General features: G+C 44.7%; 1 protein-coding gene across 2 annotated transcripts in view; it reads right to left on the bottom strand.

Moving 5' to 3' along the window:
• MXI1 (MAX interactor 1, dimerization protein) overlaps positions 1 to 22,975 on the bottom strand; it is a 51,565-nt gene that overhangs the window by 1,890 nt on the left and 26,700 nt on the right. For both annotated transcript variants that reach the window (XM_048946197.1, XM_048946198.1), the window contains exons 4-5: positions 3,146 to 3,260; positions 1,766 to 1,937 (exon numbers count right to left, since the gene is read on the bottom strand). In XM_048946197.1, coding sequence (XP_048802154.1) covers positions 1,766 to 1,937; positions 3,146 to 3,260 — 287 coding nt within the window. The remainder of the gene's footprint in view (positions 1 to 1,765; positions 1,938 to 3,145; positions 3,261 to 22,975) is intronic.

Here is a 22,975-nt window from a genome sequence, read left to right as displayed (position 1 = left end):
AAAAGGAAATGAGAGAAACACACACACATTAGCACCACAAACACAAACACCTGCTCCTTGCAGGTCAGCAAAGCTGCCAGGACTCCCTTGGTAAAGATGAGGCAGCAGTCTGGCAGGAAGACTTTCAATGCTCTTTCCTTGAAGTGAGATAGGCTATGGACATGATTTATAAAAAGATAAGCTACCAGCCTGCAGTTTTTCTTAGGGAGTTTGCAAAGGGAGCATTGCAGGCCACATTACCAGCATAGGTGGGCCAACCCATGCACTGAACTTGTTATTTTATCTCTGTTCTTTGGAACTGTATTACCCCAGTGTTGGGGAAAAAAAAAGAAAAAAAAGGGATAAAACAGAGCATAAGAGAGAAAACAGAACATGAAGTTAGCCTTGTACCATGCTACTTGCTTGGCATCACTTTCTGAAAGCTGGGATCACAAATAGAGGACATTATCATGAGGATTTGGGTTATTTTCTGATGGGAGAACTAAAAGCTTAAATCTCTTTTTGTAAGAAGGAATTAGAAAGCAGTAATCTAGTCAACCAGGCATCTTGGTTTCCACAGCATTTTAAAATTTTCCTTTTTCTTTTTTTTTTCCCCCCCAAACTGTAGATTCAAACACCAATTATACAGGGTGCTTGGCTGTCAGTAAACATTGAAACACCTTCTGTGCCTACCTAGGATCCACAGCTGACATGTTTCAAAACAGAAAATTATTCAAATTAATTTAGCTATTCAGATGACCTCTATCCAGTTTTAATTGAGATGAACGTATAGGAAGCTTGGAAAAGAAAGGGAGGTGGTGGCAGAATGATTCCTGGAATTTTAAGAGTCAATTTGCTTAGTTTTGTTTGCGCTTGGTTACACCACAGTAAGCCTGAAAACAGGAAAATACATGGGAGGGAATGAGAAGTTAGATGTCGTCTTGCTGCATGCTTTTTTGATGCCAAAACATACAAAAAAAACAAAAAAACCACACATATTCCATCTTTGACAACAAGTATCTGGCTACCATCTTGTGACCACAGCCGTTTATGTTTTTGTAAGGAACGCTTTCACTTTTCAAAGAGCTCATTAGAGAACAGGTCACATTAAATGCCATAGGAACCTGTATGAGTTGACAAAAGCAATGCTTCTTCCAAACTATTTAATTAATGCAAAAGACAAAAATTTTCATGTATGCTATAGAATCATAGAATCCTTACAATTGGAAGGGACCTTTAAAGGTCATCCAACTCCCCTGCTGTGAACAGGGACACCCACAGCTCTATCAGGTTGCTCTGAGCCCCATTCAGCCTGATCTTGAATGGCTCCAGGGATGGGCTTGCATCACATCTCTGCGCAATCTGTTCCAGTGCCTCACCATCATTCACCATAAAAGACTTTTTCCTTATACACAATCTAAATCTCCCCTCTTTTACTTTGAAACCATTTCCCCCTATCCTATCATCACAGACTCTGCTGAAGAGTCTGTCCCTTTCTTTCTTGTAGCTCTCCTGTAGATACTGAAATGCTGCTATCAGGTTATCTCAAAGCTTTCTATTCTGCAGGCTGAACAGCCTTGACTCGCTCAGTCTGCCCTCGTAGTCATACTCTCGTAGGAGAGTATGTGTGTGTGCACATGTATGTGCATACGTGTGTGAGCAAAATCAGTAGCCTAAACACCAAAGGTCACAGAGAAGGGCATAGTTGAGAGACAAGAAATGGATCTGCCTCGTGCTCCCTCCTCTCAGAGCTCTGGAGATTCACCAGCAATTCAGAGACACCCACCTCGCTCAGAGTCTGAACGATCAGAGGAAATGGTAGATCCAATGCTGTCCATTCGTATTCGCTCTATCTCCTGAGGACCCTGTAGTTGTTCCAGTCTTCTCTTTAGAAATCTTTGTTCTCGTTCCAGGTTCTCAAGCTGGTGTTGGCTTCTTCTCTCGACCTCTTCAAGTTTCTGACATGATCAAATACATCTCAGTAACAAGTTTCATCCTTTTATCTTTCCCTCCCACCTCTACTGCCCAGCCACCTGCTTTATTTAAGACACTTTGAGATCCTAAAAGGATTTAAGCTGCAAGAGCACTGAAAGAAGCTGCCTTCCAGGTTCCAGAAGCCTCTCTTGGCAGTTTCTATGCTACCTCTTCACACCTTTTCCAGTTTCCAAACTTGGATAAATCATGTACATGGGTATCAAAAGGCTTTGAAAACAAAGCCTCTCTAAATGAAACTAAGTGTAGCAGCTTGTGGGTCATTCTGCACGGGTTCAGCCACCTGCATTACCAAGAATGTCCACAAAGGGGCCTCAATTCCCTTAACCAAACCAATCTACTATTTGTTATATTTCACTGTAACATAAAAACGTGCCCTGGGAGCTCCGCATTCCTTGCTGCATGGTTTAGTAGGATTTCTCAGAAACAGTTTTCTATTTAGTGAGTGATTTACATAACCTACTACAGATTTCTTTGATCACAGCTGGGAAATCTACCAGGGCACTGTTCTTTGTTTCCTACAACAAGCACATTGCATAAGGAGGAGTCATTTCAGGCTAACCCCGTCCCTCCAGCACTGCTTTTTCTCCTTCACCACCCATCCTCCCTCCCACTATCCTGAGCTACGACAAAGGATTCCAGCTTTTTCCAGATACTGGCAACGTTGTATTTTCTTTTCATGCTTCACTCTGCCAGAAGTGAAACTAGAAAAGTGCTGGGCTAGCTGGCTGCTTCACGTATGAAACTTCAGTAAGCCAACGCTGTCTCACACTCCTGAGGTTTTGTGCTAATGCTTCAGCAATGGAAACTTACTAGCACAACAGGAAAAAAAAAAAAAAAAAAGTAGCATTTCCCATCAAAGTGGAGTTACTCAGCAGTAAGCATGTTTTTCTTCTAGGAGCTTCTGCTGTCAGTGGCTGACCACAATACAAAACAAGACCTTTAGTCTAATCAAACATTTTCATAGCTAACAGAGTTCACCGTGGACTCTTCAAACAACGTGGCCTGCCATGATGACTAACAATTAAATAGGGGCCAACACTTACCTAATACATCTATATATTAAACAAAGGTGCTAGTATCCTTTAACACAAAACCATTCTCAGCAGCAAGAGAAAGCAACCGAATTGCACTTCCAGTCAGATGGAAAGAAGCTGGGAAAAGCAGCTCTTACCTTGATATGTGCTTTGGCTTTGTTCAGCAGGCCAAGCGTCGTGTGCCTGGTGCAGTCTGGTCCTAGTGGTATCAGAACTTTTAAGCGTTCTAGACACAGGCGGAGGTGAGCTCGGCTGCAAGGGGAGAAGAGGATCAGAGTTAGCTTCCAGAAATGCAATGTCATTTCCTTCTCTGTTTCCATTCTGTGAGCCACTTTTCATATTTCCTTCCCTTCATGCATCACAAGATTCCCCACAGGTGCCAGGACGAACTGCCACTAAGCTATTTACACTGCAAACAGCATCTGCTCACCAATACTTGCACGATTGCTAACCCCTGACAAACACTGTTTATTCTCTTGCTGTCTGAACTGATAATCTGATTCAGTGGATGAACTTTGTGCAGACACAAGGCACAATCTGTACTAATATCTTAGGGGTTGCATTTCCCTCGGCTGCTTGCTGTTGTGCTGAGAACTTTGTGAGAGCACTTTCAAATGACTGCTACCACTGCACACTTGTGCACTGTCAGTTCAGGGTCAGTTCAGGGACATGTGAACCAATCCAAGCAACATTTCTAACATTTCTTTACACAAAATTTGAAAGAGCAAAGAACAAAACTAGTCAGCCTAACACACCCAAACAATCCCTGCTGGCAATTAAATGGCCCAAGCACTGCACTGGGCCCAAGTCTGAAAGGCTGCTGAGGTGCAAGGTCAGAGGGAACAAGAGAGCCTGAACCCCTCCTCTGGGCAGCCTGCTGACCTTGTATCGCATCTCCAAAGAGAGTCTCAAGCACAACAGCACTGCTGATGGTTTGAGCCATTTTCTGCAGAATGGGATATGTGGGAAAAATGGTTTGGGCAGCAGTGGCAAGGCACATCATCCTCAGGCTGCACAGGAAAGGCGACCCTACAGATCCTCCTCTGTATCACATATGCAGGAACAGACAGTAGATTTATGGAAAACTATCAAGCGTGGGTTGCCTTTTTCTCCCCCTCCCTTTTTCTTTCTCAGACATTAATGATTTATGTTTAAACTTGTCATCTCAATCAATAACACAATGACATCAGCTTCACCATTCACATGCAAGAAACACCAGTGGAAAAGAGTCCTGAAAGCCTATCCCAACCCCTGCTCATACACAAAGAAACCAAATCCTAGTCTGATCCAACTCAATACAGGGGAAAAAAAAAATAAAGAGCATGGACAGTTCATTTCCATTTGTTTTTCAAATTCACTATTTCTCCCAGTTTGAAAGGGGTGGGGGAGAAGAGTCTGTAATCAGGCAATTATGTCAGTGACAAGCAAGGATGATTAAGGGTGGAAGGGTCAGGGGTTTTGCTGATGAACTGTCAGCACAGAGGAGTGTTTGCTAGCAGTGCTGTAGCTGGGAGCTCCTGAGTATTTCTATTATAAATCTCTTTACAAAGGGTCCAGCATTCTGTCTCAAGAGGAACCACAGGGCTGCGTATGACCAGCAAAGCCCTTGAAGAACATGAGTTTTTCATTAAACATTAACAACGAGGGTGAGAGCGTCACAATAATAATAAATAAATAAATAAATCAAACAACAGGAAAAAAAAAAATCACATCAATCTCATCTCTTCCTTCTGCAGACTGCTCCAGGGCAAACTCTACTAACTCTATTAATATTAAGCACATATGGCTAACATGAGCTTTACCTTTTTGGTTTTTAGCTACCTAGAAGCTCATCTTCAACATACAGGCTGATCAACAGGAGCTGCGTGCGCCCACTGCAGGTGCTTTGCCCAATGTGGTCAGCAATGAAAGAGCAGTGCTGGTTTGCTGGCACTTGTTGTCCCAAGTGACACCAGGCACTGCCTGCTGGCAGAGCAGGGACTGAGGAGCAGGGCCAGCTCCATTTCATAGGTCCAATAGGAAATAAGTTTGGGAAATCAACACCTGACCAGTTTCAGGTTTATCACGGTGCACTCCTAAATGCAGAGGGAAACGCACAGTGCATTTACAATCTGAGCCCAAACACTGGGTGGAAGGGGAAGGCCCTGCACCAGGAACCGTGGTTCTAGGAACAGAAATCAGCGCTGAGTAGGAATGAGCACAGACAGGATTGCCCAGACAAAGTTGGGTGGATGGCACTGTGACCTGCTGTGTCAAAAGGGTTATTTTGTGCATTTGGCAAAATCAACCTTGTCAGGCATCTGAAAGCTGCGTGCAAAAATCCAACCATTTAAAGAGAACAAATGCTGAAACTCTAACTGGATTGGTCTTGTTTCTGGCCCAGGACCACAGCACATCAGAGAAAGCGGCAGCACCCTGCAAACAGGGGCTGGAAAGTGAGCTCCAGAGCCTTCACACTGAGCCATCACGTGAGCGTGTTGCTTTCCAAGGCTCAAAAGCATCAGAGCAAACTTAGCAGAGCCTGTTTCAGGGTGAGAGCAATCACAAGCCTATTAATCTTCCTTATCAAGTCGTGTAGCTGTACCTGGGTAGCCGTAATCCCAGAGTCAGGCTATAATAGGAATGCCTTTCCCACATGCTTACCTACAACATGGCTTTGACACCGCTGCAGGCTCTTGCCTGCAATGAAAATGCCAGCATTGTGCAGGCTCCAGACAGAGCCTGCCGGCTTTCCATGTAAACCTCTGGGTTATGCCAATATTTGATGCATCTGCCAATATCTGGAAAAACAAGCCTAAATGCCCATATTGTTATGTAACAGAGAAACAACACAGGCTGGGCACAGAGGGCTGCTGCCTCTCACCGCCCTGATCCCAGGAAGAGAAAGGAGGACAGGAGAACTTCAATTCTAGTTCTTCAACTAGAGGGAACTGACCCACAGCGAGCCATGGGGGGCTGCTGATGGGAGAGAGGGCATCAGCCTTTGAGACAACAGCTCTGTGGCTGTGTGCTGGGCACATACTGCTCTCCCCTTTCCACCTTGTGCTGTGTGACAGCTTCTGACTGTATGTGAAGCATCTACTTCCAATAGCCCCCTCAGTTCTCCTCCAGCCTGAGCCCCTGGCCTCTCCCAGAGGAGCCTAGCCCTTGCTCCACATTGCCCCTGCTTGCACTTGGCTTTGCTCGGCTGCAGAGGGCTGTAATTTCACAGCCTGCTCTCCTCTGTGGCTCCCAATGACATCATCCTTTCTGATTATATAAGGTACTGGGAGGAAACCTTTATTTCTGCATGCTTTTTGCTCATAGCTTCAGCTGTCTCACTGCACAACCTGCATCCAAATCCCACTGCGGAAACCGGGCTCCCCACTGCCTGAATCAAAACTGCAGTGCAGGAAGTGGTTTGGGTGCAAATACATAAACAAACAAATAAATAATTAATCCCCATTTCCTTCCCCCTACTCTGCCAGAGACATTTCTGAGGGGTAGCATTAGGAGTCAGCTCCGCACCCCAGCCTCCTCTGTGTCTGAGGATTGCCTCGCCCCTGCCCCACAGAGCTGGGGGCATAGCTCCTAGCCTTGTACTTGTTGGCCACAAAGGGCCTGGGAGCCCACCTGCTCTCAGCGCTTGAGGAGCCTTTTTAGGGACAGCACTGCTGAGCTCAGCCTCTCTGCTTGAGTTGTCTCTCTCCAGATTGCAGCAGTGACAGCACAGCCATCGGGTTCAAGCAGATACACAGCATCCCTTGAATCTGCTCAGTACCCCTTGGAGAGCCCAGCCCAGGCTAACTGCAGCCAAATCTACCAAGAGATCTCGGTTCCAGTCAGATTTGGGCAAGTCCCTGAATGTGAGCATCCCTGGAGAGACTGCAGCTGTTCTGCTGGTACAGGCTGTTTTTTTTCCTTCCCCCCCCTCTCCCCCCCCCCCCCATAAGGCACTTCTACCATTGGCAGAAGCAATGGAAACAGAGAGAAGAAAGTTTTTCTGCCTAGAAGTCATTAAACCACGTGCATGCCCAGCTCTGAAGCAGCACTTTATAGGACTCAGCACTACCCTGCAGCCAGGAGCTGCTGAGAGACTGTGCTGAATCAAGGCTGGAGCATGTGCAGAACACACACAAATGTGCACAGGCACACTAACACAGACACTGCCCATCTTCAGAAGATCAAGCCTCCCTCCCAGCAGGAGATGACCAAAAGCATTTCAAAATGCTGAATTCCAGTTCTTATATGTTGAAAAGAAGAGCATCTGAGGGAAAAGGAAAGCACTTCACAGATATTTCTGTACTATGCCTGCAGGTCTATAGGGCCGAAATTCAACAATCAATTTCAGCTTGTGCTCAACATTAAGGATACCAAAGCTCAAGGCCCACTGAAGCGGGATCAGACACCTGATATCCAAGAGAAATTTATATATATATATATATATATATATATATAAAATAAACAATACAAAACCAAAAAACCCCAAGAAGCACTGAAAGCATCAGCACAAGGAAGATCCTAAGATGAAAAAGAATATGGTCATCCTTCCCCTGCGCTCTCTTTCTCTTCACCTTTTCAAAGTCGAGTCCAATTTAACCCTGAAATTAGAAACCACAAACTTTGTTTAGATTTCAGAGCTAATAGATGGCTTAAAAAATTCAGAAGGGATCGCTGGTTAAAGAAAACAATTCCTGGAGCGACGCAAGTGACCCCACATCAATAATTCATTGGACCAGAACGATTTCGAGATAAAAGTAATGAGAAACACATGCAGAAACTACTGGACAGGGAAAATGGGGGAAAATAGTTTCCTCCCATAAACGATTCACAGGTCAGAAACTCGCTTATCCATAGCAGCCATCACAGGACAACGGGTTTTGCCTTGTGCTCATCTCTAATCCTTCCCCTGCCCGCAGAAGGATCTGACCCCTGCCTTCACGTCTCCAGAGAAGGAAGAGGAGATGCTACCAAGTGCCTGAATCAGAAACTGAAAGCCAGGCGGGCGCTGGGGCAGAGCCTGCGCTGCTGCAGAGCGTTATGTAAGCATTGTGAGCGCTGCGCTGCCCCAGCCTGCAGCAGCACGCACCGCTCACTGCGCAGCACCGCCGGGCGCACGCTGGGAAGGAAATCTGCTGCACAAGGGCGCCGTAAAAGCCCATCTTCTCCACCTGCGCTGTGCAATCATTCATTCGGTCGGATTTTCCATCAGGTCTCTTTATGTAGTTATTTGTGTTTTGGTGCTCACTCCAAGCTGAACACAACACTCGCTCACCGCCTCTGTTCCCTGCCATTCCTACCCACGGCTCCTCAGCGTACATGAGCGTTTGTATTGCAAATGTTAATAAACTGCATCGTGAGAAAGTAATGGGGAAAAAAAAAAGCCTCCAGACTTTTTTTTTTGTAAGCCTATCATTCGGAAGAAACAAAGAAATGAAACTTGAGTAATGATAATAAAAAGCCTTGACAACATGCTGTACATAGGGATTGAAGGGAATGAAAACATTCTGCAGGCAAAATGTTCAGCCTGATCTTAACCAGATCAGATCTGTGTGCAAATGCTGAGAATTAACATGCATTTAACTGTGCTCTCAAACCAAGGGCAGACGAAAAAGAAACCACAAATTAAGAGACCTGTAATTAACAGTATTAATAACAACAGCAATAATAAAACCAACAAATACATTGAGGTAATGCAGCTCTGCCACGTAACACGCTGCCCGACAGGCAGGTAACTGGTGCTGCGTATCTTGAAGCTTTTCCCCTTGAACTAGAGGGCTAAAATACAGACTACACATTTAAATTAATACCATAATAAAGTGACCATCTGTAATCCCATGACTCCCAAAACTAGGATGCTGAAAAGAGTGGCAAAAGAAAAGCACTGAATACTGGTACCCACAGTAATAAAAATGATGCTGAGAAAATATCCTTTCGGAAGGTGCCTCCTCTCAGCTGTTTGCTAGCTGACTGCTCATCCTTCCCTAACCTCTCTCGTCTTCAGAGGGGCCAATGAGAGAGGCTACAACTCAGTAGTAAAAGATCAAGCATAGCAGCCTGCACTTCGCAATGAGAAGGCGATGACAGCAGCAGAAGTGGCCATCTGCCCAGCAGAGGAACTGAGGTAAGCAATGCCTGGCATTTTCTCTCACCCCTTCATTTTCACCCAGCCCGAGCACCAGGCTCTCAGCGCCTCTTCATCAGTTTCTCCTCTTCCCTCGCAGCTTCCCTACAGCTTTCTGCCTTCCTTTGGAAGGCAATAAAACTTGGGCAGTTGTTAAGAGACATCAAATAGCAACAGATGCTCTGGAGTAGTCTATTACAATTTATCAAAGTTAATCTCCCCCTGAAATTATATATCAAGGGTTCATTATTATTGATCTTGGCCATTACCCACAAAGTATTTTTTAATCCCTGGTGAATCTAATTAACTGAACTTCGGCCTCACGTATCACAATACACAGCACTGCCAGATAAATCCCTGTCGGGCTCAGCTGTGCTTGCAACTGTCCTAAACCCTGCAGCCACCACAGATTGTAAATGCTCCACGTCCCATTCACTTTCTGACCTATTTGCTGGCAATACGGTCACATCCAGAGTCTCTTGCACGAGAGATCATTTGGCACTGACTTTCTGATTGTGCTCATTCCCAATGCTGCAAGTATCACAGTTTCACTACCTAGCAATAAGATATGGTCACAGTCCTGCATTTGTCTATTGAGGAACATGCAAAGCAAGCCTTAAACATCAACGTGCAGCCCACTCCAGTTAATTATAAATAGTCTGGTCTAATAAATCTCCGGCTTTCTTAAAAGGCAGTTAAAAATAGACCCTTGCTCTTGAAATAGCCAACGGTGCCCTGTGCCCCCGTTCCCACTAATACTGGTCTAATCACCGCCGGGGACACGCACTGCGCTCCCGCGTGGTGACACCGCTCCGAGCAGAGCTCCATGCCACCAACGTGCCCACGGAGCAGCTGCGCCGGCCAGCAGCAGCCTCACTGCAGAGGCGGCAGTAACCTGCTTTGCTGCGACCTGCGGATTTTCAGCTTTACTGCTAGAATTAGGTCAGCGGCAAAGATAGCCGAGATTTTCCAAACTCGCCCGCTATTCTTGATTGCGTTTGGAGGGTTTCCTGGCTAAGCACCACGCCTGTGGAAAGGATTGCCGAGGTATTTTGGGCTCTCGCAGGGTTTCTGCAGTCCAGTGGTTGAGAATTGGAGACGCTCGCACCCAGAATCTCCAGCTGCCTCCTCCAACGCCGCACACCGAGCTCTCCTGGTGGGACCCACCTTGCTTTGCAGGCATGGTATGCCTGAAGGCACGCTGCTAGCACCATGGTGGGAAGAACCTGAGATATCAGCTGGAGAGCAGCCCATTCCTAACCTAGACCTCCCTTGGGGTCTGCAGCAGCAAAAGGCACAGAAAGACCTCAAATCACAGAATTGCCAGAGTTGGAAGGGACTCCATGACTCCATCATGAATCTCCAACCCCCTTCCACATGCAGAGCCACCAACCTCCACATTTGATACTAGACCAGGCTGCCCAGAGCCCCATCCAATCTGGCCTTGAACACCTCTAGGGATAGGGCATCCACAACCTCTCTGGGCAGCCTGTTCCAGCACCTCATCATTCTCTCTGTAAAGAACTTCCCCCTTGCATCCAACCTAAATCTTCCCCCCCCTCAACTTAAAACCATTTCACAGCCTGTTTTTTCATAATACAGAAAAGACCCCAGACTTTGGTGCCCACTAAATATAGTCAGGCTTTAAGCTAATGACACCACTGCAGCTGGTGTTGCAAGAAGCAAGCACTTGTTACATATAAAGTTGTCCATCAGTCAGAGAGCAAAGGATGCTGCCAACTTACTATTTGGGAAAACACCTTTCCTCTTTCCAAAATAATGAGCAGGAACATGCCAATATCAAGAATACATTCTGTGTGGTGCCAGTTGTTATTAAGATAGGACAGAGCTTTTCCAGCATATGCGTTTCTTTTCTCATATTGTATTCCAGTTTCCTCACCTCATGGAAGCAAAAAAAATCTCAATTCCTAACAAAAAAGAAACATTCCAAGAATATAACTGTATGCAATATTTGTTTACACAAAATCTTTTACACCCGAAGGAAAGCATGTGCTCTTCATCTAACACCACTCTGCACTGTCAGAAATATTTAAGGAGTCATCAAACAGCCGCTGTACCTCTCAGGTACAGAGTGCATGCATCTGGAACAGAGGAAGCAGTGCATGTAATTTAACCTTGTAAAATTATTGTAAATTTAACCTCAGACTTGCCAGGGAAAAAGAATTAGCAGCCAAGGTCGTTGTAGGATGTGTGGTTGGACAAAAGCACAGTAAGTAAGAAGGAGAACATAAGAGACCCTAGCACTGTCCTTCCTATTGAATATATATTTTTGCACACAAACAACAGTATTTCAGAAGCCTAGGAGTGAGCTGGCATTAAGCACCAAGCAGCTGTAATTTAAGTTAACTCCACGTGCTGCTCAGCAGGAAAGCCTGAGCAGAGAAAGGCGCTCCCAGCATTACTGCAGCAGGTGGGCTGTGGGCTGAGCTCACACGCTCCAGGAAAAAAAGGGGCCTCTGCGAAGTGGCATCAGAGCACAGAACACACCTTGCTCCTGCTCACCTGGTGTCATGTGCTAACACAAACTCACCTGCTCAATACTGTTCTTCCAACAAGGAGCAGGGCCTATCACCAGAAGATTATCACTATCTGAAAATTATATTTACTGCAGGAAAATTATAACAATGTAAACTTCAGAAGAAAAAGCAAAACCAAACTAAACCTGCACCCTGCCCTTTCCCTTTACTACCTCTGACACCTTCCTTGCATTTTCTTTCTCTTCTCTGGGCATGTCTGAAAGCAAAAGTATGCAAGACTGCTCAAATCTCAAACAAGGAAGAAGCACAAAGCTGGCCACTTGGAAACTATTTCCTTGGGCAAGCAGTAAAACAGAGTACATCTGTAAGAAACAAAAATTGCTCCAGTGTTTTTTTCAGCTCAACTACAAAACTCCTAATGCTTCCAAAAGCTCAGTCACTCTGTTATATGCAAGACATTCTTCCTAGTGCAATCCTAGCTGGAGAAGATCAACAAGACCCCTGCCTTGCTCAGCAATGCCACAAACAGATATAGCTATTATTCCCCCAATCCGAGAACAGCTGCAGATGAGTAAACTAACATTTGTGGGAGGATTACTGCCTGGCGCTTGCTCACCCTGTGTTCTCCCAGCAGGAAAAGTTAGGATCCCACCTGGGAACAAATCAAACACTGGAAGGTTTGTGGTTTGTTTTGGAAAGGAAAAGGGGAAAAAAAAAAAAAAAAGAGGAGGAAGAACACCCAGTCCTCTGGTGTTGGGGGAACTGGTTTCCATTTGCTCAACTACCAGGCCAACATTAAAAATACAGCCACACAAGCTTACAGAAATACCTGCAAAAGCACTGCATTATCATTGCAACCACATCAACATTCCTTGTTGTTTTGTAGAACTAATGATCCTCACAGGGCCTCATGAATTGAAGCATTAATTAGAGCTTTGTGGTCAGATATTTCCTACATGTTGTCCCATCCTAAGATCACTCCTTTGTTTAAAAAAAAAGCCACACAAACAAAACAACAACAACAAAACCCAACCCACTAGTTTTAAAAAATAACAATTGGAAGAAAAAAAACAAACAAACAAACCAAAACACAAAGAAAACCAGAAACAACTAACAGGATTTTCTACCAACCATTCACCTGGGAGGAGGCAGCAGTGGGCTGCCTCTCGAGAAGCAAAAGGCATCTCAAGAAGCACAGACTGTTCACTCTGCCCAGTGCTACGCCAACCAGGAGCCTGCAGAACCTGCACGCATTCTCATGAAGGGTAAAGCAGCAGCAAAAAGGGGCCAACATTTCAGCCCTCCCCACATTCAAGGAAGGCTTTGTAGCAGGCAAGATGCTGAAGTGAGAGCTGGGAGAGCTGTGTGCAGCCAGCCTGTGTGACCTCAGGTAAATCCCTCAAGGAACTGAAGCATGCACCACACATCCACAAAATGGAGCTAAGCCTAATTCCTTCACGGGGCATTGCTAAGCTAAATCCACTCTTGTTTTCCAGGTGCTCACATAGCTTGGAAATGACACTGGCGTTTGGAGACAGCAGGACACTTTGGAAAGCTAATTCATTCAGCTCTCTCTGCTAGTCAGCAATACCCAGAGCACAAGATGGCCATATTTTTCAGAATGCGTCAATAACCCCTCATTGCTTCTCCTCAGATATGCAGCAAAAAATCTCTTACAGCTGTCCCAAGGAATTCCTAAAAGGGAATTTCAACAGAATTCAGAGCAGCCAAGTCTGAACCGGGACTATGAGGTGAAGGCTGTACTGCAGACTTCGCAATCAAACAGTCACAGAGCTTTTTATTCCTTTATGACATCTAGTTTCTCATGTCCCGCTGTTAATCTGACATGCACAGATTATGATTTAGGCCCCATAAAATAAATAGATCAGAGTGCTTCAGACATCGCATGATCATAAAAAGAAAACTAACAGTTCTTTCCTGTGTTTTAAATACAGATGTTGCACTACCTTATGCTTGGGATCCGTTGTGGGGACAGAAGGCACCTCACTCCCAGGTGCTGGGATTTAAAAGTCATTGAACATCACCAGAATTGCACTGAAGAAACTCCAAGGGAACTCAAGCCTCCAGAGGGCCTTAGCGTGCTTTCCACAAGTACAGCACAACACAGATTTCTCTTCTCCCCCCTTAGCAACCCCTTCACTGAAATACATCCCCATATGTGCTTCTCCCAATGAACACCAAGCCTGTAAGCTGCTTTTCCAAGCCAACAAAAGTTTAAAAGAGTTCATGCTGTCCAGAACAGTATCTGCATTTTTTCTTAGGGAGTCGTATTACACAGAATATGCTTTGGGGACATAGCGTTCCCAGGCACTTTCCTACTTCTTTTGGCATTAAAGTTGCTCATCTGGGTAGATGAAGTGGCAAACGTGTACTGGGAAAAGGGAAGAGGAATGCTGGTGTTTTTTCCATATTCCCTTATCTCCTCAGAATTCCTCTTCTGGCATCTAGCATTTATTATTGCTGTGAAAACTGATGACTGTATTCAGCATCCAGGACTCTTCCCATTGAACACAGAGGCACTCAATTTCAGGTGTTTTTTCATTCCTAGAACAATGCTGAAAACATTTTCTTAATTAAATGTTAGGAAAAGCTTTCCAGTGGTACCAGCAGTTGATCGACGCAATTTGGCTTCCCTAGGCAGCCTTGCTGTCAGAAGCTTTTAGCACCACGTTAGATAAGCATCTGTCAGGTAAGGGTTCAGATGGAGCTTATTCTCCTCTGGGGCACCAGATGAACTGTGCAGGCCTCAACCCCATCTCTGACAACGCCGTGAAATGCTCTGTAAATTGGAAGGGTGCAGCTTCCTCTTTTAGGCATAGGTCTGAGCCAGCTGCAGAGGCACTGCTCTGAATCTCTGGAAAGCAAAGGGCAATTTTGCCTCTCTGAGCTACAGCTCTGGTGAGAGAGCAAGACTTACTCTGCAGTGGCAGCTCTCGCTGCTGTGTGCAGCTGGGAAGGGGCAGTGATGCCATGTGTACACAAATAGGCAGCCAGAGGGAAAGACAGAACCAGGAGACATCTGCAAGGCAAAGTTTCCAGTACCAGCATGCATCAAATCCCTGCCCTACAGGTTGGTGAGGATAGGACAGGAGAAAAGCAAACACCGAGAAGCTCTGCAGATGCTGTGACAGCATTTATGACTTATAATTTTCCAGATCAGGTTTGGCTGAGGAAGAATCAGCTGAAGAGAAACGTGCACTACAGCAGGTAGCAGGAAACAGGAGGGAGGTGCCAGGAAGCAGAAGTCACAGCAAGCAGTGGGTCATCAGCACGTCCCAAGCTAGATGAGAAACAGAAGGAAGCAGGGGGACCTCAAAGATGCTGGCAGCATAGTCTCAGCTCCAATGCTCTCACTCCTCCTTGCCTACTGCAGTTTTTATTGCACAGAGAAGAGCAAAGATCCCCCCAGTCAATGGCAGAAACTAGCTATGCTGCAGCCACCCCTGCTAGCTTCTCTGCATGCAGTTCAGCAGCTGCAAGCAGGCAAAAGAGCAGCCAGCTCTGAGGAGTGCCAGGATCCAGGCTATGAGAACACTGGAAACAAACACAGATCAAAGGGAAAAACCACGCTGTATACACAGCTGGGATTCTGCCTTCCCCTTTTAAAAAGAAATGGGCACATAGATTTTAACTGCAAGCTCTTTGTGTGTTCTTGCACGTAAACTGGGTGCATCTGTGCAAGCGCGAGCACTCACCCTGCATTTGGCCTCCTGACATTACTGAAGTGTAGCTAATGAATGGCATTCTCTGAGCTGTATGGAAGATTCCCACACAGCTGGGCAAACTGTGACTGGGCAATGCACAGCTCAACCTGCCCTGAGGAGAAAGGCCAAGTAGGTGGGAATTAAAGACAGGGAAGATACAAAGCAATCTCTTTTTAACCTCTAATTCCTGCTACGCAGCTCCCCTTCTCAGAACTCAGAAGAATCCCCCCCGAGTATCCAGAAGGAATAGAACCCTTCCTGTCGAAGAAATCAGCTTCGGCCTTGACAAGTTACAGTGAATTACCCCAAGTGTTCGAGAAGTTGTGCCTTCAAGTAGCACTGGAAAGTCCCTCCTGAAAGAATAGGATGCAGGACATACCACCCTGAACCTCCAAGGTCATGGAGAGCCTGAGCAATCCTTCCTGCATAATCCAGCTTTGAGTAGAAAGAGAGAAGAAACGCAGCACTGCTGCAGATGAAGTGTTGGCAGCTGTCTGCACTCGGGTCCTGAGACACTCTGGCTAACCAGAATCTTCACAGCTGGGGTCAATCCCAAGTTCCTCAGGGTTCATCTCACCTCTGAGCCCTCCTGCTCTGTTCCCTTTTTCTCCTGGGCTGCTCAGAGAGAACTCTACCCACACAGAAGCACCAAAATAGATTCTGACATCACTCCTGTCCACATACTCCTCTAATAGGTATGTGTTTTTGCTAGCCTTTACTCTTATAAAAAGATGTTTGCCCTTCCTCTAAAAATACATCCACTTATTCACACGCAAGGGTGGCACCCATCAACACTCTCTCTTCGTTGGGGAATCACGCTCTGAACTGGACAGCAAGGCATTGAGTGCAGGAGTCCTTGGCACTGCTCTCTAAATGATCATGCACAGCTATATCACTGCAGGGACAAGCAAAGGGAGCACTGGGTACCCAAGCAAAGGAGCAAGTATTTATTTGAAGGTCATTAAGAGCTATGCTTCTAAATGATTCAGATGCTTTTAAATATTCCACCCTAGCTCAGCAACCAGTCGCCCCAGCGATAGCAGGCTGCACTTCACTTTATAAGCATGACTAAGTTGTGTGCAGCTGTTTACTACCTGCCGTGATAAAACCACACCCCTATCAGACACAGCGTTATCAGCTCGGACCACACATGAACTCACTGATACTACTCACAGACTCTGTTGAAGTAACCCTGCATTTCAAGCTCAAGTCCTGTTTCCACTGGAGGTTTCAGTGCATGAGCTTTTTGTATCAATTTCCGCTGTGCCTCCACCTTTCCCTCAGCCCCTGAAGGGCAGAATTTCTTCTGTATGCAGCTACAAGATTGCTATGCAAGCGCTACATTCCCTCTCCTGCCTCAAATTCTGCAATGCCCGTCTGTGAAATCCCCCATTCGTAACAATCCCTTCTTCACCTTGAAAATTCTGGTTCTCAAACTCCTGGGCAAAAAAATAAGTGCAAAAGCCATCTGGCAGAAGCTTTTCATTTTTCTCTAAGTCATGCATGCTGCTTTCTGAACACATTCTCAAAGGTAAATAATTAACAGGCAAGAGGGACAGAAAATCTTATTACAAAGCTAATGGAAAGCGATGCTTAAGCAGCAGCGTATACATAAAGGGTACCCTCAAAAGACAGCCATTAATTTTTTTGATGGTCTATTGGGCAGAAGACCTGACTCACGCCACCATGCTGAGATCCAGCAAATCCTCAGCATTCCTCCCAACTCAGAGGAATCCCAAAACTTTCTATGAGATAGTCTGCATCTGGCAGGTTAAATGCCACCTTTCTGAAGGGGGATACTCTCACTTTGCAAAGGCACAGCAAGGATTTACCAAAGAGCAAGCAGAGAGTGCTAGATATAATCTGTATTTCTACACAAATTCAAACTCTCAAGACACACAGGGAGGCAGGTTATGATTCCCCTGGGTCTCCATGGTGTCTCCCCATCGCTATGTTCTGGCTTGGCCCTGTCTATATTATCCAGTGGTTTTATGGGAGGGGAGGGAATTCCTGACCCTCGGTTGCACGCTGCCCATTTAATTGTTTTATGGTTGTCTCATGTGCTCTTTGGGAGGAAACCTGCCTGGTCTGTTTGCCCACAGCTATGCAAACTGCTCAGCACTATTCGCAGCCAGGCAACAACCACAGCAACAGCCAGGCAAAGCACTTTGCTTTCATTTCCCAGGCAAGGCTGGGAAAGTTTGTTGCACACCTGCTCCCAAATCAAGGGGCTAAATCATACAGCACAGAGCACTGCCACTCTCCTGCAACAGCAAAGGTACTTCACCTTGTGCCACTCTGCTCCCTCCAAACGGGAGCAGCCTCAAGGGCAGCCAGACAGCATCACTCAGCATGTCCCAGCCCTGGGCAAGGAGTAGAGGCACGTGTCTAACTCTTTGCCTCCCCTTATTGAAATATCATAAAAGGATACAGATTCTCAATGCTGTAACATCCACAAAAGGAGAATGTGAAAGTTTCCTACCTACATTTCCTATTCCCCATGAAGTTTTCCTTTGCTTATCACTGGGCTGCATGGGATATATTGCTAGAGTACCTTAAACACATGCATCAGAAACAGATACAGATCATCACATACGCACAGCTGCGGGCAACACTAGCTTCTACCCCAAGTGTACAAAGTACTGAAACTTACAGTCAACACGTAATCTGCCTCAAAAACTATTCCTGTTACCTTCTCGAGGACAGAAAGTCCCTGAGTGGTATTCACTAGTAATGCTTTCAGGCCCATGAGCAGCAGTAGTCACTTGAACAAGACAAGTTGTTGTATCAGAATTTCTGGCTCTCAACACTTCAACAAACAGCACCCCATGAAAAAAAAAGAATTAAAAAAAATAACAACAAACCTGCAAAGTCTCCAGAGGTACATTTGGGAGAGATATGGCAAGTACAGTACCCTGATGTGACTGAAAACTGAGTTAAGAAAGTTGAATGCTTGACTTACTACTGAAGACCAGACTCTTGGCCTGGTTCAAGCTCTGTGGTTACAGGGTGGATTTGCCTGGTCTTAATTTTTTGAGGACATCCATAAACAAACAGTCGGTTCAGCCTGAAGAAAAACCCCAACAACTGTGGCAACAGCCCCAAGTAAAATGTGAAGAACGCATATTTGGGAAGAGATTGAAGAACCAGAGCTGGCAATGACAGCCTCCAAATTAGATATCTTCTAAGTACATCTGACTGCTTTTATTACATATCCACAGAAGCGACCAGACCCCCTTCTGAAGCTCTGAAACAGGAAAAAGCCTGTAAAGTACTACTTGATTCCTCTTTTATTCACTGCTCTGGAGATTGTAGGTACAGGATGCTGAATGCCAGAACTCAGCCAGCAAAAGCAGGGAGGCCTTGCCTTAAGAGTGAGTATCCTTCTTCTGAGAGTGGGGTCTCCATTCTGGCAAACAAAAGGACAAATGAATTCTCAGCATTGAACCATTCTAGCCAAGGCCAAGCAGACTGTGCTAACATTCCTTTCTATACTCTGGGGGGGAGCACACCAGAAAGTGTCCCTGTAACACATCCCAGTTGAGACGGGGTTTGTGATACTGTGTGAGAACTGGCATACGACAGCGATTTTACTGTGCAACATGGCTGAAACAGTTTGCTTTGAGATAGTTTATTCAAAATAGTAGTATTGTTCTTTTTCCTCTTCCTTCTCTATGTGCTATTGGGTTCATAACGGTAGTGGAAAGATCTGGGAGCAAAAAGGAAGCCATGCAGGCATCGATTCCTCAATGCATTGCTTTGATTTTTTTTTTTTTAAACAACAATAACAACAAAAAAAACCAAATAAGCAAACAAATACTGAAACTTGAAATTCTAATATGAACAGTGCTGAAGAACTTCCAACAAAATGAAGATTGCTTTGTTTCCTTTGAATTTTGGCATGGAAACTAACTTTCCCTTTTCAGCAGCTTTACCTAGTTCAAGATGTTCTGCTGCTCAGCAAATGTGAAACAAAGCCTTTGCAGAGTTTTGACTCTAAGTGAATTGCAACACTGCTTTTGCACAAGGGGACACTTTGCATGAACAAGTGTGGGGGTCAAAGAGATCAGATCCCAGTCACAGCATCTGACTGCTGAGTTCCTGAAGCAGTGCAGGAAAGTAACAGCACTGTAGCAAAAGGCAAAGTGACACTAAACAACCACGACTGAACCTGAATGTATGCAGGATCAACACCTCTCTGATAACCTTACTCCACAAACTAGACTTCCCTTTCTGAAGGTTAAACAAAAACAGGCATGGTAGTGTAAGTTAAACCAATCTCTTAATAGAGTGGAACATCTTTCAGCTCATTGAAAATTGTTGGTCCCAGCTGAAAATGAATACATCTGTCATCCAAACAGCAGTTGAAGACAGCTAGCTACCTCCAGCTCTTGTTCTGTGCTGGCCATGGAGACAGCAGGGCTTAGCCTCAGTTCCCACAAGGAGCAAATTGGATTGTGGCACGCTCCGACCTTTGGATGTGTCAAAAAAAGATGCATGCTCAGCTGCGTTGGCCATGTTTTGACTGCAGGGAACATCACAGGTTCCAAGCTTTATAAATGTGGAAAATAATATGTACCGTCAATGTATGCTAACATGAAAACAAAGACCACTCCAGAGAACAAATGAAATTTACTGGATTAGTTTCTTGTTCCAGCTCTCCTGGATAAATAGCAGTGAATTCAACACCACTTTGATTACTTACTTCAAGACAAACACTGATCAGATTGCCTTGGCAAGCACACATAGCACAACAAAAGCACAATCAGCCCTGTTTACTCAGAGCCAACTAGGATTCACTACACTTTCATTTCCCTTCCCTCCATCTTCCAGCCTAGACAGCACATCCACACTATTTAATACCCAAACTATTTAAATGCAGCAGTGCACTGTGTTCTGTAGTTAAACGCTTCCCCCCCCCCCCCGCTGATACAGACACCCTCAACAAGCCCCTGTTCTGCAGAAAGAATCAGATTGCACCATTGCTGGGAGCCTCAGAAAGCCCCATGTTTCAGTGCAAACTGACCCAGGTCATGATTTTCTCCCCAGAATTCAGTAGGTTTTTCCTTTATCTTATTTGCTACCTGAACTATGTAAAATAGGATAACTGTCAGCTTTACATGAGAGACCAACTTGGAGAAATTCTCTGCATTTAACAGTCTGTCTCATGTTTAAAATGAGAATGTGTGGGGAATCACAGACGACAGAAGGAAGATCCAGATAAGAGTCAGAAAGTTTAAAAACTACAGTACTTGACCACTGCTGCACGTGTCTTCTTTGCTTTGTTTCTGATCATCTCAAAAGAGAGGATCTTACAGCATTTTATTTTATACTTTCTCAATAAGCTCACAGCATTTCAACTTGACTTAGAAGTAGATCTTCACTTTGCTCATTTTTTGTTTTAAACAAGTTACCTCTTGCAGAGACCAAATCTCTGATATATCTGAATTCAGTGGTTGTCCCAATGTCTCTTTCCATCCTCAGATCTATCTTTTGAGCTACATTATTGTTACCAGAAGCAAAATCTCCCCTAATAACTTGTTCCTCGCCCAGTTGCTCAGGTTTGTTTCACTTCTTTCTACTATATTATAATGCAATCATCACTAAAACAAATAGGTCAATCTAGAATATATAGAAAGACTTAAAAACAAAACAAAACAATCTCATCAATAGCTTTGTAGACAACTCTCATTCCACCAGGAGATGCAACTTGTCTGACAGGCATCCCCACGTTGGTCTACCAGAACTGCCACTTCACAGAAGAGCAGGAAAGCCACTCTGTGCTGCGTACCTTCTCCTCGCACCACACTGACCACATCCTTCCAAAACTGGCTTGTGTCTGAAACGTTCACAAACAGCAGTTCATTCTGCTATAAGACACATGCACACACAAATTAACTTAAGCCTGAAGTTTGTTTTTTATACCTTTTGGAGAAAATATTACACTATTAGAGTTTGTATTTCATTCACTTGCTTTACTGTGTTTTCTTTCAGAAAACGATTTGGGTATTGCTTAGGAATCAGTTTTTGGTAGGCATGTTAACATACTAAGAAGTACTATTTTAGTTATGCCTTGCAGCATACAAGAAACACAATTCTGGCTTCGTGCTTAAATGCAAGCTATGACTCATCCTGGGCAAAGGGAAACTGTAACACATACCCATTAAATAAAAAACACAAACAATTTTCCAACATGAGGATTAATGACAGATAATAACTATAAATTAACTTTAATCTTCCATAAATCAAACAAAGCCCCTTATATAAACGTCACTGCAATCTCTTCAGACAAAAAAAAAAAAAAAAAAAAAGAAAAGAAAAAAACAAAAATCAGTAACACATCAGAGCAGAGAGAGAAGTCACTGCAATATTACAGTTAGCATTCGGCACCAAATCAAGCACCTTCTTAGCAGAACCACTCCAGTGCTTATGAAATGTTTCCATACTTAAGGGGCAGCTTAAGACATTGCTTTAGTTTTTGAAAGCATATTTTTAGTTACTTTTGGACAGCAGGAGTTAGACGATCCTTCAACCTGATGCACTGAAACTTCATAGCTCTGCAGAACCGAGACCAAGTTACAATTGCTTATTCAGAAAGGAATAGGAGAGAATTGTGGTTTTGCACTCATCTCCTGCTACTGCTTGAAAGAAACTAATTGTTGAAGGGGTTAAATCACAACTTAACTGAGTAGAAGGCGGCTGCTGTTCACAGACAGGAGGGGGGGGAAAAAAAACAGAGTCAGAGACCTAATAGTGGACAATTTTGAAAATTACAGTGTGTCAATAATGGAGATAACAGTGAGACTCAGAAGGAATAATCTCAAATAATAGAGAAAATGAGCACCTGCCAGTCACAAAGCCATTAGTATCTGGGCTTTTATTTTTGCCACAGTTAAGTCTGGGGACACTGACAAACTTAAGAATGCTGCAAATAAAACAGTGAAAATCTAACTGGGAAGCAATCTCACTGACTGGGAAAACACTGCCATGGAGTTTGAAAATAAATGTTTCTAGTACAGAACTCACTGCCCAACTGTTGATAACAAGCACTGCAAACCCAATACAGCCACTTCGGGTCTGGCTAAGTTTGCCCATGCTACAGCCTGATCAGCTGCACACATCTGTATTAAGAGATCTCACCCACAGAGTTTGAAGCTCACTGCCTGCCCCGCAAGCGTGAGAACAGAAAAAGATGGTCACACACAGACTGGGCCTATGTGAGAAGACTGGGGTGGTACGAGCAAAGATGGGGACAACTGTGCTCTAAAGCTGCGCTCAGGGCAAGCAGCATTTGCTGTAACAATTAGATATGCAAATAAGTACACTGAAAATTAGTGACGGTTTACTGTTGTCATGGAGAAAAAAGCAACCTCCATTCTGGGTACAACCCATTTTCCTTTTTTTGCTGGTGAATAAAGCTGCAGAGAGCACTGGAAAATCCACGGGCCAACACTTTTTAGCAGAACCCTACCTGAGGTCAGAGAGGTCAAGGCTCAAGGGAAAGCAACATAACTGAAAAGAAAATCTCCCTGCATCACCCTGGAAAGGCAGGGCCATGACAACTCTGTAGGCTACCTCCTGTAGGAGGTACAACCACAGTGAGGAAGAAATCACCCACACCATGCAACACTGCTGCTTAGA

This window comes from Lagopus muta, chromosome 5, assembly GCF_023343835.1.
Source record: "Lagopus muta isolate bLagMut1 chromosome 5, bLagMut1 primary, whole genome shotgun sequence".
Taxonomy (NCBI): Eukaryota; Metazoa; Chordata; class Aves; order Galliformes; family Phasianidae; genus Lagopus; species Lagopus muta.
Note: the sequence above shows the minus strand (reverse complement) of the source record. Positions and strands in the feature narration are given on the sequence as shown.